Source organism: Macaca nemestrina, chromosome 13, assembly GCF_043159975.1.
Source record: "Macaca nemestrina isolate mMacNem1 chromosome 13, mMacNem.hap1, whole genome shotgun sequence".
NCBI lineage: Eukaryota > Metazoa > Chordata > Mammalia > Primates > Cercopithecidae > Macaca > Macaca nemestrina.
Window position 1 is genome coordinate 27,763,983 of NC_092137.1, and position 21,960 is coordinate 27,785,942.

General features: G+C 42.6%; 2 protein-coding genes and 1 long non-coding RNA gene across 11 annotated transcripts in view; 2 read left to right on the forward strand and 1 right to left on the reverse strand.

Moving 5' to 3' along the window:
• The window catches only part of LOC105479732 (uncharacterized), a 55,851-nt gene extending 54,939 nt beyond the window's left edge, over window positions 1-912 (forward strand). The window contains exon 4 of the long non-coding RNA XR_003017643.2: window positions 831-912. This is a non-coding gene — a long non-coding RNA (uncharacterized lncRNA). The remainder of the gene's footprint in view (window positions 1-830) is intronic.
• A 934-nt stretch (window positions 913-1,846) lies between these two features.
• On the forward strand, window positions 1,847-11,998 carry LOC105479733 (mitochondrial ribosomal protein L33). The gene is made up of 4 exons (XM_011737900.3): window positions 1,847-1,963; window positions 2,876-2,894; window positions 4,945-5,051; window positions 11,698-11,998. Exons 1-4 carry the CDS (start codon window positions 1,942-1,944, stop codon window positions 11,745-11,747), a joined length of 198 nt encoding a protein of 65 aa, XP_011736202.1. The 5' UTR covers window positions 1,847-1,941; the 3' UTR covers window positions 11,748-11,998.
• Window positions 8,634-21,960, reverse strand: part of LOC105479735 (ribokinase) — a 115,716-nt gene continuing 102,389 nt past the window's right edge. For 7 of the 9 annotated variants that reach the window (XM_011737908.3, XM_071076444.1, XM_011737907.2 and 4 more), the window contains one exon: window positions 13,865-14,077. In XM_011737908.3, the coding sequence (XP_011736210.1) occupies window positions 13,904-14,077 (174 nt within the window). In that variant the 3' untranslated portion in view covers window positions 13,865-13,903. Of the gene's footprint in view, window positions 11,360-13,053; window positions 14,078-21,960 lie in introns of those variants that run through there. The other 2 variants (XM_071076440.1, XM_071076441.1) reach the window with 2 other exon arrangements.

The following is a 21,960-nucleotide window of genomic DNA, read 5'->3' on the forward strand; positions in this document are numbered from 1 at the left end:
TGGCTCTTTTCAAAAGCAAGCTTATACATTCTCCTGGATTCTGAAACTATTGACAATAATTAAAGTTAGTTTTTTTTTTTTTTGCCATTTAAACATAAATATTAATGACTTAACACTTGTATGGTGCCTCTCACCTCAGATTCATTCATTCAACAGGTATTTAATAGATGTAGCAGGAATTGTTCTAGGAATCAGGGATACAGCAGGAAGGGAATAAGCTGAAGTTCTTTTTTTTAATTAAAATTTTTTTTTTAGAGACAGGGTTTCACTGTTGCTCAGCATTCTGGTAGACAAAGACAATAGGGAAATCAACAAGTACAGAAGTAATACTAAACGGCAATAAGTGCTGTAGGGAAACATAAAGAAGAGTAAGGTGAATAGAGGTGAGGGCGGGGGCATGGAGTTTAGGACTGCTATTTGGCTGGACTAAAGTTAAAATTACTTTCTAAGGGACAGAAGAAGGACTCGAAATCATGTTCCTTGGCTTCCAGTCTTGTGTTCTTTTCTTATAAATCCTCTAAAGGAATTTCTCATATAAGAAACCGTATCCTCTTGAACATCGGAAGCTCTTTTTTGCCAATGCAAGGTAAGGAAGGATTTGGGCACGTGGAAGGTACTCAGTTGCTGGAGTCAGGTTATGGGAAGGTAAATATCAAGAATGATTAGAAGGAAAAAAAGTATTATAGGTACTAAGGAAAAGGACGATCTTAATTTTAAAAATTGAATTGTATGGAGAGCTGACTTTTTTTCCTCCTTATCTTCTTTGTGATGGCAGAGAGAGCTGAATTTTCTTTAAAAGTTTTATTACCTTTTTTTTTTTTTTTTTTCAGATGGAGTCTCGCTTTGTCGCCCAGGCTGGAGTGCAGTGGTGCTATCTCGGCTCACTGCAACCTCCGCCTCCCGGGTTCAGCTAATTTTTGTATTTTTAGTAGAGACGGGATTCCGCTATGTTGGCCAGACTGGCCTCAATCTCCTGACCTCAAGTGATCTGCTTGCTTCAGCCTCCCAAAGGGCTGGGATTACAGGTGTGAGTCATGAAATTAAATCTTATTTCACATCTGTAGGAATATGTAGATACAAATCACAGATTAGGAAAAAAATTCAAAAGTCCTGATTATTAGTTGGGAAATGAGGTTACTGACGAAGTCCTTGGTGTTGGAGGAGCCCAGCTTCCTCACAGAGCCATGAGAAATTAATGACTGCAAACTGGTAAGTCCCAATGTCTACTGGGAAAGGCAGGAGTCTTTGGAGTCAGATAAAATCTAGGTTTAAATTCTGACTCTGCCACCTGGTAGTTATGTGATATTAGGCAAGTGATGTGAATGCTCTCAATCTGTTATTTGGCCTCTATGTCAGGAACTGTGCTAGGTGTTTGGATACAGAAGTTTGAGATGCGAAGGGTCCTGCCCTCCTAGAGATTCAACAGATAATTAAGGAAAGGTGGGCTTCCTAACGCCGAAGGGACTGAGAGTAGTGAGAGTAAGGCTTAACCAGGTGGAGACGGAGTTGGGTCGGGGGAGGCAACATTTTAAGAAAATATGCGAGGGGCTGATAGGCTGGAGCGGCCGAGGTCCAATACACAGTTGTTCTTGTGGGTCTAATGCAGGTGGTTGCGATTATTTTGTCAAACAAATATGAAAAGCACCTAACGCTGAAAGCACTTGACCCAGAAATAGGAGTCAGGGCCGGGGCGCGAACCCTGAGCTGTAAATCCCTTTCCATAAGGAAGAGGATTCCAACCTCCACTACGAAAAGAGCAAAACACACCCGCTGTAAGGAACGGAGGAACGAGTCAGACGATTGGGGGCAGGTTCCAGGCGGGGGGCGTGGCCTCGGCGACTGCCGGATGTCCTCTTCCGGAACTGGCCCGTGCCCCGGAAGCAGTTGTTGTTTGTTGGGGGCCTTTTGACCAGTGACGGAGACTGTCCAGGGGTGGTCACCATGTTCCTCTCCGTCGTCTTCTGTAAGTGGGGATGGAGGCGCCGGCAGGGGTTACGGTGAGGGTTGGGGGCCCGTGACAGGCCGGGGCCCGGAATGATGCGGGGAAGGATGTGCGAACAGGCCGGGAAGCTACAACTGCGGACTTTTCCAGGCCTTCAGGACCACAGCGCCCGGCATGCCCCGCGGCGCGCCTCCCTGCGCGGACGTGTGGGTGCCTGAGAAGGGGTCTGTGGTGTCTGGATTCAGTTGCCGTCCTCGCGGACTGTTGAGTCTGGCTCTGGGGCGTTTTTCTCCAGCCCGTGTTAGGAGAATCACTGCATGTCCGAAGGACATCCGAAGATTCTGAAGGACCTCAGAATTTGTAGCCCACCCATTTCGAACTCTAAAAATAAGGAAACCGCTCCCGAGAGGGGCAATGAATTGCCCGAGTACTAACGGCAGGGCAGTGAAAGAAGTCCTCGGGCTCCCGAGTCAATGCTCTTCCTTACACCTGGCTGAATTCCCAGTAAGATTTAGTGTCTGATTTTCACCACATGTGATGGTTGTTACTATTTGCAAAGATTAACTTGTCAAACAAGAAGCTTGCTGCAGTGCAAATACTTGCACTTTAGAAGAGGGAAAAAGTGGAGCAGGCATTACTTACTTTAGAAAGATTTAAAAAGTAGCCAGTCCAACAGACATGAAATTGTGCAAAATATTAAATCTAGAATTGTGTTGGTCTGATTGGCTCTTTTAACCTACCTTCTATAAAATCCTAAGGGGTTCCCTAATATATAGGGAATAGTTACTTGAGTGACACCTCATGGCGTATTTCATAAGTTAAATATTTTTGGTTATTACTGACATAATGAACTGACATATAACTGAACTTTGCATAAGAAAGATACATTTATATTTTTATTTTCTTTTCCAACCTTTCCTGTCTACAAAAAAGTTGCCAAGAGCAAGTCAAAGTAAGTAAAGATTTTTCCTTTTTTAAACGTCACTTGTTTATGTTAGATTTGTTAAGTCTCGTTGCTCCCAGTACATCCTTATATGAAACTAAGCATTGGGCCTCGACTTCCTAAGAGTTGGTCTGTGGATTACTTAGTTGATAATTTTTTCTCTATGAACTCTTTCACAAAATATTTTCCCTCCTGCCCAACTGAGCTACTTCCGTGAGCATTGAAATACTTAAAGGAGCCTTTGCTGCTTTTCTAGTCCCAGGATTTGTGAGCTCACTGTCTGTTTCTAAACAAACCATTGGGCTGTGCTGTATTTGGACTACCACCACATTTCCATTTCCTCAAATTGAGGACCAGGGGCCATTTGTCTGGAGCTCACTACAGGAATCCAGAAGAACAAACTCTGCTTTGATTAAATCATAGAGTCTGTTTTAATGAGTTTTATAATCACTTGCATTCATGGTATAAGCATTTCAAAAATAGCCAAGATTAAAGATTCCATGCTGTACCAGAGAGACTAGAACTACCAAACTTGTATTTCAAAATAAATGTTGTAGACAATAACTGAAGATTTTGTGGTAAAAATAGGGAAGTTCTAAAGCAGCCTTTCCTTGCAACTCAAGACATTGAAAATCCTTAAAGCTAGTCGTTTGGATTAAAGTTAATGATAAACATGTATGTTAGCGCTTTCCCTCTCAGTATCTTTTAGTTATTCACGTAGCTTTCCCCACAGTCCAGTTATTTATGTCAGAATTCCCTACCCCCAGGATGTATAGGAATCCCTTGCCTTTGGTTTCTGTAGAGGTATATTCTGACTTTTTCTACCCTTGTGATGTATTTCATATATGTCTTGCCTGATCGACCTCATGTACCAGCTCACTAGGAGTACTGCTAGGAGTGCTGTTAGCTCCTAGAGGACATAGACATAGACTTACAGAGCTTTGTATTTCCCAGAGTGCCTTCCACAGAGTAAGTGCTTAAGATTTGTTGAATCTGTGTTGAATGGATAATTATTGTCTATCTTAATTAGAAATAAATACTGTATGCCCCTTATGAGGCACTGTGCTGAATGTTGAAAGCAATGCAGTGATGTGTAATATAGTCTTAGATGCTTCCAGGTTGTTCTGGAATTACATGAGAAATAACATGGTCTACATGAGGAGACAAGACACATGAAAAAATAACAGACAGTACAGGTATTAAAAGATCTGGTGAGGCAAACATGGACTTTCTGCTTTGAATGACTGTAACTTAAATGAAATATGAAGGGGCACAAGGTTTTGCACATTAGCAACCTAAAAGCTTCAGTCCCTTTCTTTTTTTTTTTTTTTTTTTTTTTGAGACGGAGTCTCGCTGTGTCGCCGGGGCTGGAGTGCAGTGGCCGGATCTCAGCTCACTGCAAGCTCCGCCTCCGGGGTTTACGCCATTCTCCTGCCTCAGCCTCCCGAGTAGCTGGGACTACAGGCGCCCGCCATCTCGCCCGGCTAGTTTTTTGTATTTTTTTAGTAGAGACGGGGTTTCACCGTGTTAGCCAGGATGGTCTCGATCTCCTGACCTCGTGATCCACCCGTCTTGGCCTCCCAAAGTGCTGGGATTACAGGCTTGAGCCACCGCCCCGGCCTCAGTCCCTTTCTTTTGGCCCTTCCTGATGATAATCATTTATGCCCCGAAGAGAGGGCTGTTCTGAGACAGCTATCTTTACCATTTCCTCACTAGCCAGCTGCGGTTACCAGTACTTTGATATTTTCCCCTTCCTGACTTCTGCTGCTCGTGAGGGTTGGATGTCTGAGGCTAGTCCCACTATGTGGCTTGATTGTTCTTATTGTTTTGGTTAGGTTGTTGTGAAGTAACTCTGTAGTGGAGCAAATCCTAGAGATTTGAAACCATTGAAATTGTTTCATGGAAAACTTAGGCTGTCTTACAGCTGAACCTTCTTAGGGCCAAGTGATATCCCACAACTAATATTACCCTACAGAGTTCTCAAAATGTGCCATCCCCCCATGACTGATTTTAGTTTATTTCGTCAGCTCACACGTAACAGCATACTTTTTAATCTTAGAAACATTTTGGTGAGAATGGTGAGCCAAGCTGGGACAGGTTTCTGCTTCAACACCAAGAGAAACCGACTGAAGGAAAAACTGACTCTTTTGCATTATGATCCAGTTGGTAAGATCTGGGGAGGTTAATGCTTCCAAGGCCTGTTGCCCCCTTTGTAGGCTGAACATGTGAACATCTCTGGGAGTTTTTTTTAGCCTCTGATACTAGCATTCATTTAGTAAATAGGTATTGAATGATTATTATGATGCTATTTAACATCCCAGGTGCTGGGATGCACCAGGACACAAGACAGGTTAAGTCCCTGTATTCTTGGCACTTAGTCTAGTCTGACAGGGGGAGAAAAAATGACAAATTATAAGTGCTATGAGAGAAACAATCAGGATGCTGAGGTGTAGGATTAAGTTGGGGAGTGGTAGGGAAAGTCACATTAGATGGCTAAATCAGGGGAGGTCTCTCCAGGAGGAGATAGTTAACTGAGACCTGAAGGTGAGAAACCAGCTATGTAAAGAGAATAGGTGGTAGTGTTCTGGAAACAGACAAGTGTCTTGAGAAGGGGACGGTATGGTGTCCTGGCATCATCTGTTGAACAGTGGCTACTTTTTGGGTCCTGATATAAGTTAAATGAATATGATTTCTATATATTAGTGCAGTGGGGGTAGGTAATTTGATTTTTCCTTTTTTTTTTTTTTTTTTTTTTTGAGACGGAGTCTCTCTCTGTCGCCCAGGCTGGAGTGCAGTGGCCAGATCTCAGCTCACTGCAAGCTCCGCCTCTCGGGTTCACGCCATTCTCCTGCCTCAGCCTCCCGAGTAGCTGGGACCACAGGCGCCGCCACCTCGCCCGGCTAATTTTTTGTGTTTTTAGTAGAGACGGGGTTTCGCCCTGTTAGCCAGGATGGTCTCCATCTCCTGACCTTGTGATCCGCCCGTCTCGGCCTCCCAAAGTGCTGGGATTACAGGCTTGAGCCACTGCGCCCGGCCTGATTTTTCCATTTTGTGCCATCCACTAAAATGCTGTACTATATGGTAACTTTAAATGGTCTCATTAGATGGAAGTATTTATCTAGAAGAGACAAATGTTCCCAAGGCCAGATTATCTGCTCACAAACAAAAATAGAGTCAGCACCTGATGCTCTTGGTGGACGCCTATCCTGTTTCTGGATTTTATGTGCAGATTTATGCAAAAATAGCAAACATGTTTTTACTTTTAGAGCTCTGGTTGTTCATTTCATTTTTGTGCTCTTTATAATTTTTTTTTTTTTTTTTTTTTTTTGAGACAGAGTCTCGCTCTGTCGCCCAGGCTAGAGTGTAGCGGCACGATCTCGGCTCACTGCAAGCTCCGCCTCCTGGGTTCACGCCATTCTGCTGCCTCAGCCTCCTGAGTAGCTGGGACTACAGGCACCTGCCACCATGCCTGGCTAATTTTTTTTTTTTTTTTGTATTTTTAATAGAGACGGGGTTTCACCGTGTTTGCCAGGATGGTCTCGATCTCCTGACCTTGTGATCCTCCCACCTCAGCCTCCCAAAGTGCTGGGATTACAGGCGTGAGCCACCGCGCCCGGCCTGTTTTTGTTTTTTAAATGGAGTCTTACTCTGTCGCCCAGGCTGGAGTGCAGTGGTGCAATCTCGGCTCACTGCAACCTCTGCCTCCTGGGTTCAAGTGATTCTTCTGCTTCATTCTTCCAAATAGCTGGGACTACAGGTGCGTGCCACCACACCTGGCTAACTTTTATGTTTTTAGTAGAGATAGAATTTCACCATGTTAGCCAGGCTGGTCTTGAACTCCTGCCCTCAGGTGATCCACCTGCCTCGGCCTCCCAAAGTTCTGGGATTACAGGCATGAGCCACCGCACCCGGCCATCGCTTCTTAACAAGATAATGGCTGTAATAACACAAGCAGACATTTTTTAAAGGCTCTAAGAAGCACAATTGTCAGCTTAAAGTTTTGTGTTCCATCCTTTAACAGAAATAAAATTCCTTGCTGTTTTTTATGGTGTTCAAATTTCTGTTTATTCATTATCACAGTAAAAAGGGAATTCTAGGTTTGTACCTGATGATAAGGAGTCTGAATTTCAGGGTGATTCCTCATATGGTGGAAAAATGAGGAGGTTTGCTGTTGGATTGACAAGGTTTAGAATTGGATTGGTATGTTTTACTCCCTCTGATTTCTTTGTGTCAGCTGGTGAAAAGTCAAAGGGATGAACTTTACAATAAAGTAAGTGTTTTTCTACCATATTTCTCTCTTTTTTTTTTTTTTTTTTGAGATGGAGTCTCGCTCTGTCGCCCAGGCTGGAGTGCAGTGGCCGGATCTCAGCTCACTGCAAGCTCCGCCTCCCGGGTTTACGCCGTTCTCCTGCCTCAGCCTCCCAAGTAGCTGGGACTACAGGCGCCCGCCACCTCGCCCAGCTAGTTTTTTGTATTGTTTTTTTTAGTAGAGACGGAGTTTCACCGTGTTAGCTAGGATGGTCTCGATCTCCTGACCTCGTGATCCGCCCGTCTTGGCCTCCCAAAGTGCTGGGATTACAGGCTTGAGCCACCGCGCCTGGCCTATTTCTCTCTCTTAGTAAAAGGTGAAAGATTTATATGAGCCGAAGAGAAACCAGAGTATATATATTTAACTCTGAGTTTATTTTTAGAAACTTGCACAACACTAATAAATATTGATTGAATAACCTTCTGTGATATTTTAAGTATTAAAAATGTATGTATTGGGCTTTTCATCCTTAGTATGGAGGTATTAGGAACTTAATATTTGTCAGTTTGATTTTAAGTTTTGAGATTGGGAAAGGATACAACCATAAACAGTTCTGATCGAAGTGGGAGAAAAGATTCACATACAAATTTCAAACAGATGCTTAGAACTTTTCTCAAAAGGAATGTCCTTAGCTTTGACAGCACAGCTTTGTCTTTTCTGAAGAAGAGAATGTTCTGGGATAGCAGACTTCCTGGCTTTCTGCCCACCTGCTGAATGCCCTGCAGGTGTTCGTGATGTTTGCCTCGGGGCCTGCCCCATTGCCCAGGGTACCAAATAGCTTGGCAGTTCTCCTAGCATGTTTTACTGTGATTAGTAAATTGTTAAGATTGAGGAAAATGATTATTCGTCTGCTTTATGAAGGAAATAGGTAAGGAAATGTGAAAAAATTCCCAACTATTTGAGCATTTCATAATACAGTCTGTGGCAAGAAGCAGCTGCATATGCCTGTCCTTTCGAACTCCTTTTCCATGTATAAAACTAGATGCTAATTTCCGAAGAGGAAGGATTAAATGCTGAGGCATAAGCTTATTAAACTTTCGTAAATGTATTGAAGGTTTATCATAAAGAGAATGAACACTTGTCAGTTTTAATTCCTTGGATGACTAAACAAGACAATATATACTTTAATTGAAGCAGAATCGGTTTTGGTTAGATGTAGGGAGAGAACTTGACAGATTCATTCTTCTATGCATTAAGCATTAAATATTTTGACAGAAAATTCATGTTTACAATTGTGGGTAGCAGTGTGTCATTTCAACTCACTTAACACGTGTTGAATGTGCACTGTGTGTCCGGCAGCAACCTTGTGAGGGAGATAGTTATCTCTTCCACAGGGAAGAAAGCAGGGTAGAGTATTTTGAGAAATTTTCCCAGGGACTCATAGCTGATAAATGGTGGAGCCAGAGTTGGAACCCAGCCTTTCTCACTCCAAGTCCCTATTCTTTTTTTTTTTTTTTTTTTTGAGATGGAGTCTCACTCTGTCGCCCAGGCTGGAGTGCAGTGACGCGATCTCGGCTCACTGCAAGCTCCACCTCCCGGGTCCACGCCATTCTCCTGCCTCAGCCTCCCAAGTAGCTGGGACTACAGGCGCCCGCCACCGCGCCCGGCTAATTTTTTTGTATTTTTAGTAGAGATGGGGTTTCACCATGTTAGCCAGGGTGGTCTCAATCTCCTGACCTTGTGATCTGCCTGCCTTGGCCTCCCAAAGTGCTGGGATTACAGGCGTGACCCACCGCGCCCAGCAGTCCCTGTTCTTTAATTTTTTTAAAAAATAGAGATGGGGTCTCACTGTGTTGTCCAGGCTGGTCTCGAACTCCTGAGCTCAGGCAGTCTGCCCACCTTCGCTGTTCAAAGGATTGGGATTAGAGGCCTGATTGTAATCCCAAAGGCCTGAGCCATTGTGCTTGGCCCTTCTAATTTAAACAGTTTTTTTTTTTTTTTAAGAGACAGTGTCTTTCTATGTTGCCCAGGCTGGTCTGGAACTCCTGTCCTCAAGTGATCCTCCTACCTCAGTCTCCCAAGTGCTGGGATTACGGGCATGAGCCATCATTCCTGGCCAAGTCCCTGTTCTGTCTCTTACATGGAGCCAAATTAATCTTTCTAAAACTTTTTTTTTTTTTTTCTTTTAAATCAAAACCTATCCCTGTGGTCAGGCCATGGATCCCCACTGTGAGACTCCTACCATCATCTAACCAGATGCCCATTCGTGGTTCATTTAATCCAAATGCTGATCTGTCTTCAGGGACCAAACTTGACACTTTCCATGAGGCCTTCTGTCACCATTCCTGTCCCTTCTGACCTTTAGGGTCCTCTGGGGTTTACTGAACATTTGTGTGGGCACCTCATGATGTACTGATGTATTAAATCAGGGAGTCTTCTTACACTTTTGTAAACTCTACATTGCCTTGCACAGTTCTATGGTCTTAAATATTTATTCTTTGTGTTAAAGGAATAGGTGCAGTGAATGAATGAAAGAATCCTACTCCATATAGCCTTGCTCTACTAACCTTAATCAGTTACTCCTAGTCAGGGTCATTTAAATTGTCTCCAGATTGCTTTTCAGTGAGACAACTCTCCTACCCCCCGCCTTTTTTTAAACCAAGTTTTTAGTTCCCTGTAGAAAACCATGGGGGAAATAGTTCTTGTAAATAATAACATTGATGAGAAACTGTTTTGGTTCTTTACTACCATCTTGTAATGCATTAATGCATTGTAGTCATCCTTGGAGTTTTAGGAGGATCAATCCTACTTACATTTCACGTGGTTTGAAGTATGTTAAAAAGATCCCTTATGTACAGTGTATTAATATTATAGATAAAAATCTGTTGACAGGTTAATAGTTCTTAAATTCAGCTGCCCATCAATTGAGTTTTTTTTTGTTTTGTTTTTTTTGAGACGGAGTCTTGCTCTGTTGCCCAGGCTGGAGTGCAGTGGCCGGATCTCGGCTCACTGCAAGCTCCGCCTCCCGGGTTTACGCCATTCTCCTGCCTCAGCCTCCCGAGCAGCTGGGACTACAGGCGCCCCCCACCTCGCCCGGCTAGTTTTTTGTATTTTTTAGTAGAGACGGGGTTTCACTGTGTTAGCCAGGATGGTCTCGATCTCCTGACCTCGTGATCCACCCGTCTCGGCCTCCCAAAGTGCTGGGATTACAGGCTTGAGCCACCGCGTCCGGCCTTAAATTGAGGAGTTTTAAAAAAATGTAGACTTCCAGTCCAACTCTAGCCTTACTAAATCAGGATTAAGGTAGGAGTGGAGGGTGAGAATGGACTTAACTTAAATAAGGTAATTCTTAATCGTAGATAGCTTGGGAATCTCATATACAGAGTATCCATGTTGATTGTAGAAGGAAAAAGCTAAAATGTCTGTGTGATAGGGACAAGTGAGGAATTGTTAGGTCATAGTTGTTTAGGTCTTCCTTGGGTGATTGTTCCATTTCTGGTGTATTTTTGTTTTAGCAAGGAGGAAATAGGTAGGGGTGGGGTGTATGGGGGGGTGTGTGTGTGTGTGTGTGAGAGAGAGAGAGAGAGAGAGAGAAAGAGAGACAGAGAATGTTGGAAGTTAATGGAGTGCCATAGGGCATTATAGAACTATGAAAGCCTTACTGCTCAGCATCTAGTCTTCAGTCATTTTTTTTTTGAGATGGAGTTTCACTCTTGTTGCCCAGGCTGGAGTGCAATGGCATGATCTCAGCTCACTGCAACCTCTGCCTCCTGGGTCCAAGTGATTCTCCTGCCCCAGCCTCCCAAATAGCTGGGATTACAGGCATGTGTCATGCCTGGCTAATTTTGTAGTTTCAGTAGAGACAAGGTTTCTCCATGTTGGTCAGGCTGGTCTTGAACTCCCAACCTCAGGTGATCCGCCCACCTTGGCCTTCCAAAGTGCTGGGATTACAGGCGTGAGCCATCGTGCCCGGCTAGCCTTCAGTGTTTCATCCAGGCAGGTAGCACTTTGTTTCAGAGAACTGTACTCTGTGATATTTACAATAATGAGATTTTGGTTATGATGTTAATTATAGTACCAAACTAAAAACTCCATATTTGGGTGTATTAACCCATCTCTGGGAAGTAGAGGTTTAGTGTCTATTACTCTTCCAGACAGTGTGGTCCACTTGGTTCTTGCTGCTCTTTTTCTGGAGTCCAGCTCCCAGTCTGTCCTTGCTTACCTCCTGCAAGAGTGGACATTAATTGGGTGAAAACATTGTTTTCCATTTTTGTCCCTAGTTTTCTTTCTTAATGTGAATATTTCTACATTAGTTTAAATAATGACTTGTGGGATACCAAAGATGTTGCTGATTAGCTAGTGGCCCTATAGCCATTTTCTCCAGTCTGCCCTGGCTCTTGGGATGGAGGAACTGAGTTTGCAAATCAGCTCCATCCTCATATCAAGAAATAGTAAAATAAGAGAAAGAAGAGGGCTTATGGTCTGATACATATTTTTTATAAAAATGTCGATGATACTTTATAATAATTTTCTGCTACAATTCTTTTTTTTCTCCCTCCATAGTGAAACAAAGAGTCCTCTTCGTGGAAGATAAAAAAATACGCTCCCTTTAACTGGTGGATTGAAAGTGACTTTGATTTATAAAGAGAAGACTGAGGGCGGGGATACTGATTCAGAAATCCTGTAGTGTGTAATAAAAGAAGAGGAAATGGCATGGAATCACTGCCTCCTGTGATTTGAAGGCCATTGTGAAGGAAAACAATGCAGTGAAAGAAAGTTCTTCATATTAGGACAGATATCATTGCATCACATTTATTTATCTTTCTGGGTATTTTTATGGCCCTTAATAAAAAATATTAAAATAGCCTATGCTATTGTGTCTTAGTGATGTTTTTCCACACTATTTGAGGTTTTAAAAATCAACCACATTACTAAAAAATAACCATTGTTTCATGTAATAAATGTTTCCATAACAACACTTATGTAAGAGTTTCCAGCCTGCTCCCTCTGTACTCAAGAGAAAAGGCAGAGTAACATTCCAGAGTGATCTTGAAGAAACTCCCATGTAATAACAAAGATGGCAAGGGGGACCAGGAATGACAAAAGAAGGAGCCTTGTAACACAAATCAAGAGAACTATTTCTGATTTGTGCTTAATTAGGAAAAATGCCACTGGCCTGTATTTTCAAACCCAGGTCACCAAAGCAGTATCTAGGATTTTGTGGGACAGCTTTGGATTCCTTTATTCCCTAGATTTTTCTTTCCTTTTAAAATAAAAGAAGCTATAGTGTATTTCCATAAAGCCACTACTAAGACTTCTGAGGCATGGTGGTACCACACAGCTAACTAGCATGGAATTCTGGGAGCAATCCCTAATGTTCAGATAGGGACCTCTGTGCTGCCCAGAGCCATACACTTTCTTACTTGGGCTGTTGTTTCCCACAAGTTTTCAAAGTAGTTGTCCAGTTTTCTCCTTTGTCAAGTTCCTGGTTGAAAAGGATCTGCTCATTTTAAGCTCTGCTGGTTCACATCCTACCCCATTTAAAGCATTTGTGTGGGAGAATGATACCGTGCCCACCCTGACTACAAAATAAGAAGTTCCTTCTCCATGACCCAAACCTGGCTCCGAGGGAAATGTACGAGCAGCTCTCTGGCGGTTTAGAGGAATTAGAGGCAGATAGTTGATGAGTCTTAGGGGCTTGTGGCCTCATGGTCAATCAGCTATTTTATGGCATCTTTTGATAAAGCTCTGGTTCAAAGCAATAATAGGTGAGATCTTGGCTCTTTTTAGGCTGAAACTGTACATAGTATTGAGTTATAAGAAAAATCACCTGCTCCTAGCTAAGCTGATGTAAAGGGTCTGTGACATGCATGAATTACTTTAAAAAAAGGAACTTACCTGGTTTAACAAATGACTTACTTATTCAGTCCATGGGTTGAATGTGGCCCATAGGTGGTGGTTACTTCTTTTTTTTGATACAGGGTCTGCTTTGTCACGCAGACTGGAGTATAGTGGCGTGATCATGACTCACTGCGGCCTCAAACTCCTAGGCTCATGTTATCCTCCCACCTCAGCCTCCTGAATAGCTGGGACTACAGGCGTGTATCACCATGCCTGGCTAATTTTTTGTATTTTTAGTAGAGATGAGGTTTTGCCATGTTGCCCAGGCTGGTCTCAAACTCCTGGGCTCAAGCAATTCTTCCGACTCGGCTTCCCAAAGTGGTGGGATTACACCCACCACGTGAGCCACCATGCCCCTGTGGTGTTTACATTAAAAAAAAAAAAAAAAATTAGTTGCTGATACATAAACATTGAAGGGTTTCAATAAATATCCAAACTTCTGCCTTCCCTTACAAAACCAGAGGTTTTGACAACACTAAGCTAAAGTTGAGTATCAGCTGCCCCTCTTAGAAAGTGCCCTTTCCCTTAAGAAGAGTCTGCTCTGGCTCTAGACACTGTTGTCCACAACCTCTGCCGCATGGTGCACATGGGGCATTAACAATCTGTTGACCATTGAGTTTACTTGTCCCTGAAGAGTGGTAATGTTTGTACAGATCTTGGTTGTGGAATCTTTAGTTCTGGTTGGTTTGTGCAAATGCATGGAAAGCAAAAGAATCATCGTTACAAATGAAGCTTGAGGATGACTTTTTGTAGAAGAACTAATATTTGCAAAGAAAGGGGACGACATTTTCTAGTAAGTGTTAGCCAGGAGCAGCCACCCCCAAGTACATTTTATTCCCAGGTATATTTATTTTGGGACTAATAGCAATCAAAACAGAGTAAGCGGAAGGTCTTTTTTGTAAGGGTAAGATGACTGTGTTCCTGCAGCCTGGACGCTGACTGCTGCAATGAAATTGGATCTCTTGAGCATGTCTTCCAAGGACAAATTTGGATAGTAAGCCAGGTAGAAGGCCAAAGCTCCCACAAAGCTGTCACCAGCACCCTGTAATTAAAAGCACACTTTTGAAGACAAGCATGTAGTCAATCTGTTGCCCAAACTGCATATTTTAAAAATATTTAAGTAAACTTAATTTTGGTTTTAGATTTATAGAAAAGGTACAAGGATAATACAGAGTTTCCATGTACTCATACCCAGTTCTGTTAACATCTTACTGTGGTACATTTATCACCACTAAAGAAATAATATATTATTAACTGAACTTCATACTTTTTTTCAGATTTTACTAGTTTTGCTTAATGTCCTTTTTCTGTTCCAGGATCCCATCCAGCATGCCATATTACATTTAATTGTCATATTTGCATAGACTCCTGTAGGCTGTGATAGTTTCTTAGACATTCTTTGTTTTTGGTGATTTTTTTTTTTTTAAGAGACATGGTCTTACTCTGTTGCCCAGGCTGAAGTGTAGTGGCACAATCATAGCTCACTGCAGCCTGGGCTCAACTCCTGAGTGAACTCCTGCTGGGCACTGGCAATCCTCCTGCTTCAGCCTCCCAAGTAGCCGGAACTACAGGCATGTGCAACACCTGGCTAGGTTTTAAAAATTTTAATTTAAAAAAAAAAAAAAAAAAAGACAGGGTCTCACTATGTTGACTAGCCTGGTCTTGAACTGCTGGCCTCAAGCAATCCTCCTGCCTCAGCCTCCCAAATGCTGGGATTACAGGTGTGAGCCACTGCACCTGGCTGTTGTTGATGACTTTGATAGTTTCGAGGAGGACTGGTCACGTATTTTGTAGCACGTATCTTAATTGAGATATGTCCGTTTTTCTCACAGGCTGTGGTTATGGTTTTTGGGAGGAAGACCACAGAGGTGAAATGTCATTTTCATCACATCATCTGAAGGGTACATACGATCAACATGACTTCTCACTGATGGTGTTAACCTTGATCACCTGGCTAAGGTAGTCTTTGCCAAGTTTATCCACTGTAAAGTTACTTTGCTCCCTTTTTTCATGTTGCACTCTTTTTTTTTTCTTTTAATTTTTTTTTTTCATGTTGGAAAGCAAGTCATTAAGTGTATTCCACTCTTAAAGGTTGGGGAATTATTCCCTGAAGTTATGCTCTATCTTCTTAAGGGTGGAGTTTCTATGTTCTATCTCCTTAAGGGTGGAGTTTCTACATAAATTATTTGGAATTCTTCTGTATGGGAGATTGGTCTCTTCCATTTATTTATTCAGTCATTTATATCAGTATGAACTCATCGTTATTTGTTTTATTCTTTGGGCTATAATTCAATGCCATATTATTTTGTTGTTCAAATTGTTCCAGCTTTGGCCATTGGGAGCTTTTCCAGTTGGCTTCCGTGTCCCTTTGACATACGCCCATCCTTTTGGTTTTGAGTACTTTCTGGCATTACAAGATGCCCCAGGGGGCCGGGCGTGGTGGCTCACACCTGTAATCCCAGCACTTGGGAGGCTGAGGTGGGCACATGGCTTGAGCCCAGGAGTTTGAGACCAGACTGGGCAACATGGCAAAGCCTTGCCTCTACAAAAACAAAACAAACAAAATCCCCCAAGATGCTCCAGGGTCATCTTGTATAGTCCCTGCCCTAGCCCTAGAATTAACCATTTCTTCATTAAAAATGCATGCAGAAAGAGCTGAGAGCCATTTGATATTATTTCTAAACCAAATATAGGGGCACATCAAGTTTCTTTCCATTTTCTCTGAAGCTCCAAAGATCCAAGCTGGTGAAGGCCATGGAGACACAAAACATCCTGAGAAAGTCTATGGACGTGTGCCTTTGGACAGAGCAATACCTTGTCATGTTTGGCTAACAATTGTGTTCAGGACAATTTAAATGTGACTACACAGTCTCACTTGAAAAACCATTCTTGTATTCAACAGCTCTCAGGGTCGTTTTCTACCTCTTTCTAGTTTGCTGGTTCCTTAGACCAGGCTTTCATAACAAATCTTGAGGCTATACCTCAGGCTTTTTAAAGAACCTTGGCATGCAAGATTGTTCCAGTCACAGTTGATGTATTTGATGGGCTATGTGCCCAGCACAGTGATGGGTGCTAGAAAAGGACTAAAATCCATTGTGGATTAAATGCTAAATAGCATGGCAGAATTTGTAAGTGCTGTTAGATTTTAAGAAGGGGTTTGAAGAAAGCCCCCCCAAGAAGGGAGCCCTTATAGAACGAGCCAGATTTATAAAGAGAAGGCAGACCTCAAAGAATAAAGACACAGGAGGAGAAAGGACCAGAGTGAGCTCATGAAACCATGAGTGGCTTTAAGGAGAATGACATTTCCCCTTGTTTTCACAGACAAAGCCATCAATATTAAATTCGCCAAGAGGTGATAGTAATGCAGTTGTGAATGCAACTTTCATTCCCCCCATGAATGTTGTCTGAGTGCCTAAAATGTGTTAGACCCTATGCTAGGTGCTTTGCAACCTTTACTGGTCTTTCCTGAAGGATGCAATGGAGAAAGAGACAGACATGGTTCCTTCCCACTCGCATTTTACAGCACAGCAGCTGACATGAGGAAGGTCTGAAACCTGAGGAACTGGAGGGTGAGCTGACTGGAGGGTTATTACAAAAACATGGAAAATGCCACAAGATATGAAGAGCTATGGCAAACTCCCAGATGCCAACTCTTGACTCCTCCTTACATTATATACAAAATTAAATTCCAGCTAAAGTCTTGAATGTAAAAAACAAAACAGTACAATAATAAGATGAATATTTTGATGAATATTTTTGTATAACCCCAGACAGGGAAAACATAAGTCAGTAAACACAAAAAGACATAATGAAAAAAATAACAGGTTTTTAATTTTATAACCATATTTTAAAAATATGTCCAAAGACACTATAAATAAAGCCAACTGAAAAAGTACAGATTTGGTGAAAATCCTTGCAATACATGTAACATATCCTCATTATTCAAAGAATATCTTCAAATTGCTAGGAAAAAGACAAATGTAGGATAAAAGTGAATAAAGATATAGACCTGCAATTTCAGAAAAGGAAATGTATATGGTCAGTAATAAACATATGAAAAGATGGTCAATGACTAGAAAATGTATAATGCTTAGCTGGGTGCGGTGGCTCACGCCTGTAATCCCAGCACTTTGGGAGGCTGAGGTGGGCGGATCACGAGGTCTGGAGTTCAAGACCAGCCTGGCCAAGATGGTGAAACCCTGTCTCCACTAAAAATACAAAAATTAGCGGGGCATGGTAGCACGTGCCTGTAATCCCAGCCACTCGGGAGGCTGAGGCAGAAAATTGCTTAAACCCGGGAGGTGGGGGTTGCAGTGAGCCGCGATCGCGCCACTACACTTCAGCCTGGGTGACAGAGCGAGACTCCATTTCAAACAAACAACAACAACAACAAAAAGACAGAATATGCGTAATGCTCTTTGATTCAACAATTTCAATCCTGCTCCTGGGAATCTCCTACAGAAGGAAAAGCTCCTGTAATATAGGAATATAGGTACAAAGATGCTTATTGCTGCATTATTTTCAAAGGCAAAACATCTACCAAATAGGATGAATAAACTGGCACATTCTTATTATGGAAAAGTATTCAGCTATTAATGAGAAAAGTCTAGCAATATAAGCACATACTTGGAGAAATGTCCATTAGTTAAGTCAAAAAAGGAGGTTTCTGCGTCCATGATCCCATTTGGGGGAAAAGAAATAAAAGAATGAAAAAAAGACAAATACCTATCTGTATGAGCATATGTGGGGTTTTTGTTTTGTTTTGTTTTGTTTTGTTTTGTTTTTTTTTTGAGACGGGGTTTTGCTCTTGTTGCCCAGGCTGGAGTGCAATGGCATGATCTCGGCTCACAGCAACCTCCGCCTCCCAGGTTCAAGCGATTCTCCTGCCTCAGCCTTCCGAGTAGCTGGGACTACAGGCGCATCACGCCTGGCTAATTTTGTATTTTTAGTAGAGACGGGGTTTCTCCATGTGGGTCAGGCTGGTCGTTTTTTTTTTGAGACGGAGTCTGGCTCTGTCGCCCAGGCTGGAGTGCAGTGACGCGATCTCGGCTCACTGCAAGCTCCGCCTCCCGGGTTCACGCCATTCTCCTGCCTCAGCCTCCTGAGTAGCTGGGACTACAGGCGCCGCCACCACGCCCGGCTTTTTGTATTTTTAGTAGAGACAGGGTTTCACCGTGTTAGCCAGGATGGTCTCGATTTCCTGACCTCCTGATTTGCCCGCCTCGGCCTCCCAAAGTGCTGGGATTACAGGCGTGAGCCACCGCGCCCGGCGTCAGGCTGGTCTTAAACTCCCGACCTCAGGTAATCTGCCCGCCTCGGCCTCCCAAAATCCTGGGATTATAGGCATGAGCCACTGCGCCTGGCCCAGCACATGTGTATTTTTTAAAAAGAATATAGAGAATATAGAATGAAGGATATGTATCAAATTGTGAATATTTGGTTTTCTTATGTGCCAGGTACAGGGACAGTGATCTTTTCTTTATATACTTCTATATTGTTTGATTTATTATAAGTTTATAGTATTTTTCCAAAAAAGTTTAAGCTAACAAAAGGATGAATAGGTTAGCCATGCCTCTGTGCCTGCCTACCTTGCACCCTGACCAGAGTGGAGGCAGGAGGCAGAAAGGAGACATTCTGGCATTGCCGACAGAAATCAGGTTTACCTACCCCTCTGATAGCTACCGGGGTATTTCTGGCTGCAGACAAGGTTTTTTAGAAAGTTTTAAAAATATGGCTGGGCTCTGTGGCTCATGCCTGTAATCCCAGCACTTTGGGGGGCCGAGGCGGGTGGATCATGAGGTCAGGAGTTCAAGACCAGCCTGGCCAAGATGGTGAAACCCTGTCTCTACTAAAAATACAAAAAATTAGCCGGGCGTGGTGGTGGGTGTGCCTGTAATCCCAGCTACTCAGGAGACTGAGGCAGAGAACTGCTTGAACCAAGGAGGTGGAGGTTGCTGTGAGCCAAGACCATGCCACTGCACTCCAGCCTAGGCAACAGAGTGAGACTCTGTCTCAAAGAAAAAAAAGAAAGTTTAAAAAATATTATACCCACACCTGAAAACACTCTTAAAATCACTAAAATTCTTTTCCACTACAGCCAAGGCCAGGGAAACACAGGGCTTGGTGGAACTGTGTGTGCTGGAAGCATTATTTAGGCAGCAACAATTCTCACAATTTGATTACCCTTCATTCTCAGGGCTACATTACATGTTGCTTTTTTCTTTCTTTCTTTTGAGACACGGTCTCGCTCTGTCACTCAGGATGGAGTGCAGTAGCATAATCATAGCTCACTGATGCCTTGATCTCCCAGGCTCAAGCAATCCTTCCACCTCAACCTCCTGAGTAGCTGGGACCACAGGTGTGGTGCAACACTATACCCAGCTAATCTTTTTATTTTTTGTAGAGATGAGGTTGGCCAGGCACAGTGGCTCACATCTGTAATCCCAGCACATGGGGAGCAAGACCAGCCTGGGCAATGTTGCGAAGCCCTGTCTCTACAAAAAACATAAAAATTAGCTGGGCATTGAGGTGTGTGCCTGTAGTCCTAGCTACCTGGTAGCCTGAGGCAGGAGGATCACCTGAACTCAGGGATGTCGAGCCTGCAGTGAGCTGTGATCATGTCACTGCACTCTAGCCTGGGCGAAAGAGTGAGATCCTGTCTAAATAAACAAATAAATAAATAGGCAGGGTCTTCCCATAAATAGATAGGCTGGTCTCAAACTCCTGGGCTCAAGGGATCCTCCCGCCTTGGCCTCCCAAAGTGCTGGGATTACAGGTACGAGACGCTGTGCCTGGCCTACACACTGTGTTGCTAGAGAATAAAAGATAAGTCCTTCCTATATTAAAAATGGGGGGTTCCCAATAAAGAAAACTCTAGACTAGATGGCTTCGCTGGATAGTCCTTGCAAACATTTAAGTAAGAAGTAATCCTAATTCTACACAAATTCTTTAAGAAAATAGAAGAGCCGGCCGGGCACGGTGGCTCAAGCCTGTAATCCCAGCACTTTGGGAGGCCGAGACGGGCGGATCATGAGGTCAGGAAATCGAGACCATCCTGGCTAACACGGTGAAACCCCGTCTCTACTAAAAAATACAAAAAACTAGCCGGGTGAGGTGGCGGGCCTCTGTAGTCCCAGCTACTTGGGAGGCTGAGGCAGGAGAATGGCGTGAACCCGGGAGGCGGAGCTTGCAGTGAGCTGAGATCCGGCCACTGCACTCCAGCCTGGGCGACAGAGCGAGACTCCGTCTCCAAAAAAAAAAAAAAAAAGAAAATAGAAGAGCCAGGGAAACACTTTATAATGCTAGCGTCACCATGATACCAAAACCAGACAATGACATTGCAAGAAAACAAAAAAGATCAATACCCTTTGTGAATATAGATGTAAAAACCTTAACTTTTTTAAAGCAAATTAAATGTGTGTGTGTGTGTGTATATATATATAATATATGATAATACATCATGACCAAGTAGAATTTATCCCAGGAATGCAAGATTGGTTTAACATTTTAAAAAATCAATGTAATTCAGTAATATTAAAAACCTTATGATTATATCAACAGGAGATGAAAAAGCATGTCACAAAATTCTACATTCATTCATGATAAATGTTCAGCAAATTTAGAAAGAAGATGTAACTTGATCTTCTTGATAAAGAGCATTTATGAAAAATCTACAGGTAACATCATGCTCAACCAGAAAGACTGAATGCTTCCTCCCTAATACAGGGAACAAATCAAAGATGTCTGTTCTCACTACTTCTACTCAACACTGTACTGGATTGCCTAGCCAGTGCAAAAGGACAGGGGAAAAAAAAGAAAGAAAAGGCATACAGATTGAAAAGGAAGAAGTAAAACACCTTTTCTTTGTAGATGACATAGTGACCTATGTAGAAAATCCTAGGAAGTCCAGCCAAAAAGCTGCTAGAAATGGTGGGTTTAGCAAGGTAACAGGACACAAGGTCACCATAAAAAACCAATCGTGGCCAGGTGTGGTGGCTCACGCCTGTAATCCCAGCACTTTCGGAGGCCGAGGCAGGTGGGTAACAAGGTCAGGAGATCAAGACCATCAGGAGATCAAGACCATCCTGGCTAACATGGTGAAACCCCATCTGTACTAAAAATACAAAAAAAAAAAAAAAAAAAAGAGCCAGGCATGGTATCGGGCACCTGTAGTCCCAGCTACTCGGGAGGCTGAGGCAGGAGAATGGCATGAACCCGGGAGGTAGAACTTGCAGTGAGCCAAGATCGCGTCACTGCACTCCAGCCTGGGTGACAGAGCAAGACTCTGTCTCCAAAAAAAAAAAAAAAAAAAAAAAAAATTGTATTTCTATATATTAGCAATGAACAAGAACTCAAAGTTATGAAAACATTTGCAACAGCATTTTAAAAATGAAGTATTTAGGCTAAATTTAACTGAATATGTGTAAGATCTATCTATTCTTGCTATGGAAAGTTAAAGAAAAATAAATGGTGAGAGTTTCAAGGATTGGAAAACTCAATATTCTTAAGATATCAATTCTCCCCAAATTGATCTATAGATTAATGCAATTCCAATAAAAATCCCAGCCGGCAATTGTTGTAAATTAATAAACTGATTTTAAAATGTACATGGAAATGGAAACGTTCTAGAATAGCCAAAATAGTTTTGAAAAAGAACCAAGTTACCAGGCTTACCATAAGCTACAGTAATTAGACAGTGAGATACTGACATAAGGATAGACATGTAGGTCACTTGATAACTTGATAGAAGAGTCCAGATACAGACCGACAAATATATGGTCAACTTATTTCCAACAAAGGAATAGGCTGAGTAACCCTTATCTGAAATACATGCGATCAGAGATGTTTTGGATTTCACTGTGTGTGTGTGTGTTATACTCACTGGTTGAGCATCTCTTATCCAAAAATTTGAAATCCAATATACTC

Bases quoted from the DNA above. Each gene is read 5' to 3' on its own strand.
- LOC105479733 (XM_011737900.3), top strand. From the start codon at position 1,942: ATGTTCCTCTCCGTCGTCTTCT. The intron at 5,052-11,697 runs GTAAGATCTGGG...CTCCCTCCATAG, and splicing joins TTTGCATTATGATCCAGTTG to TGAAACAAAGAGTCCTCTTC.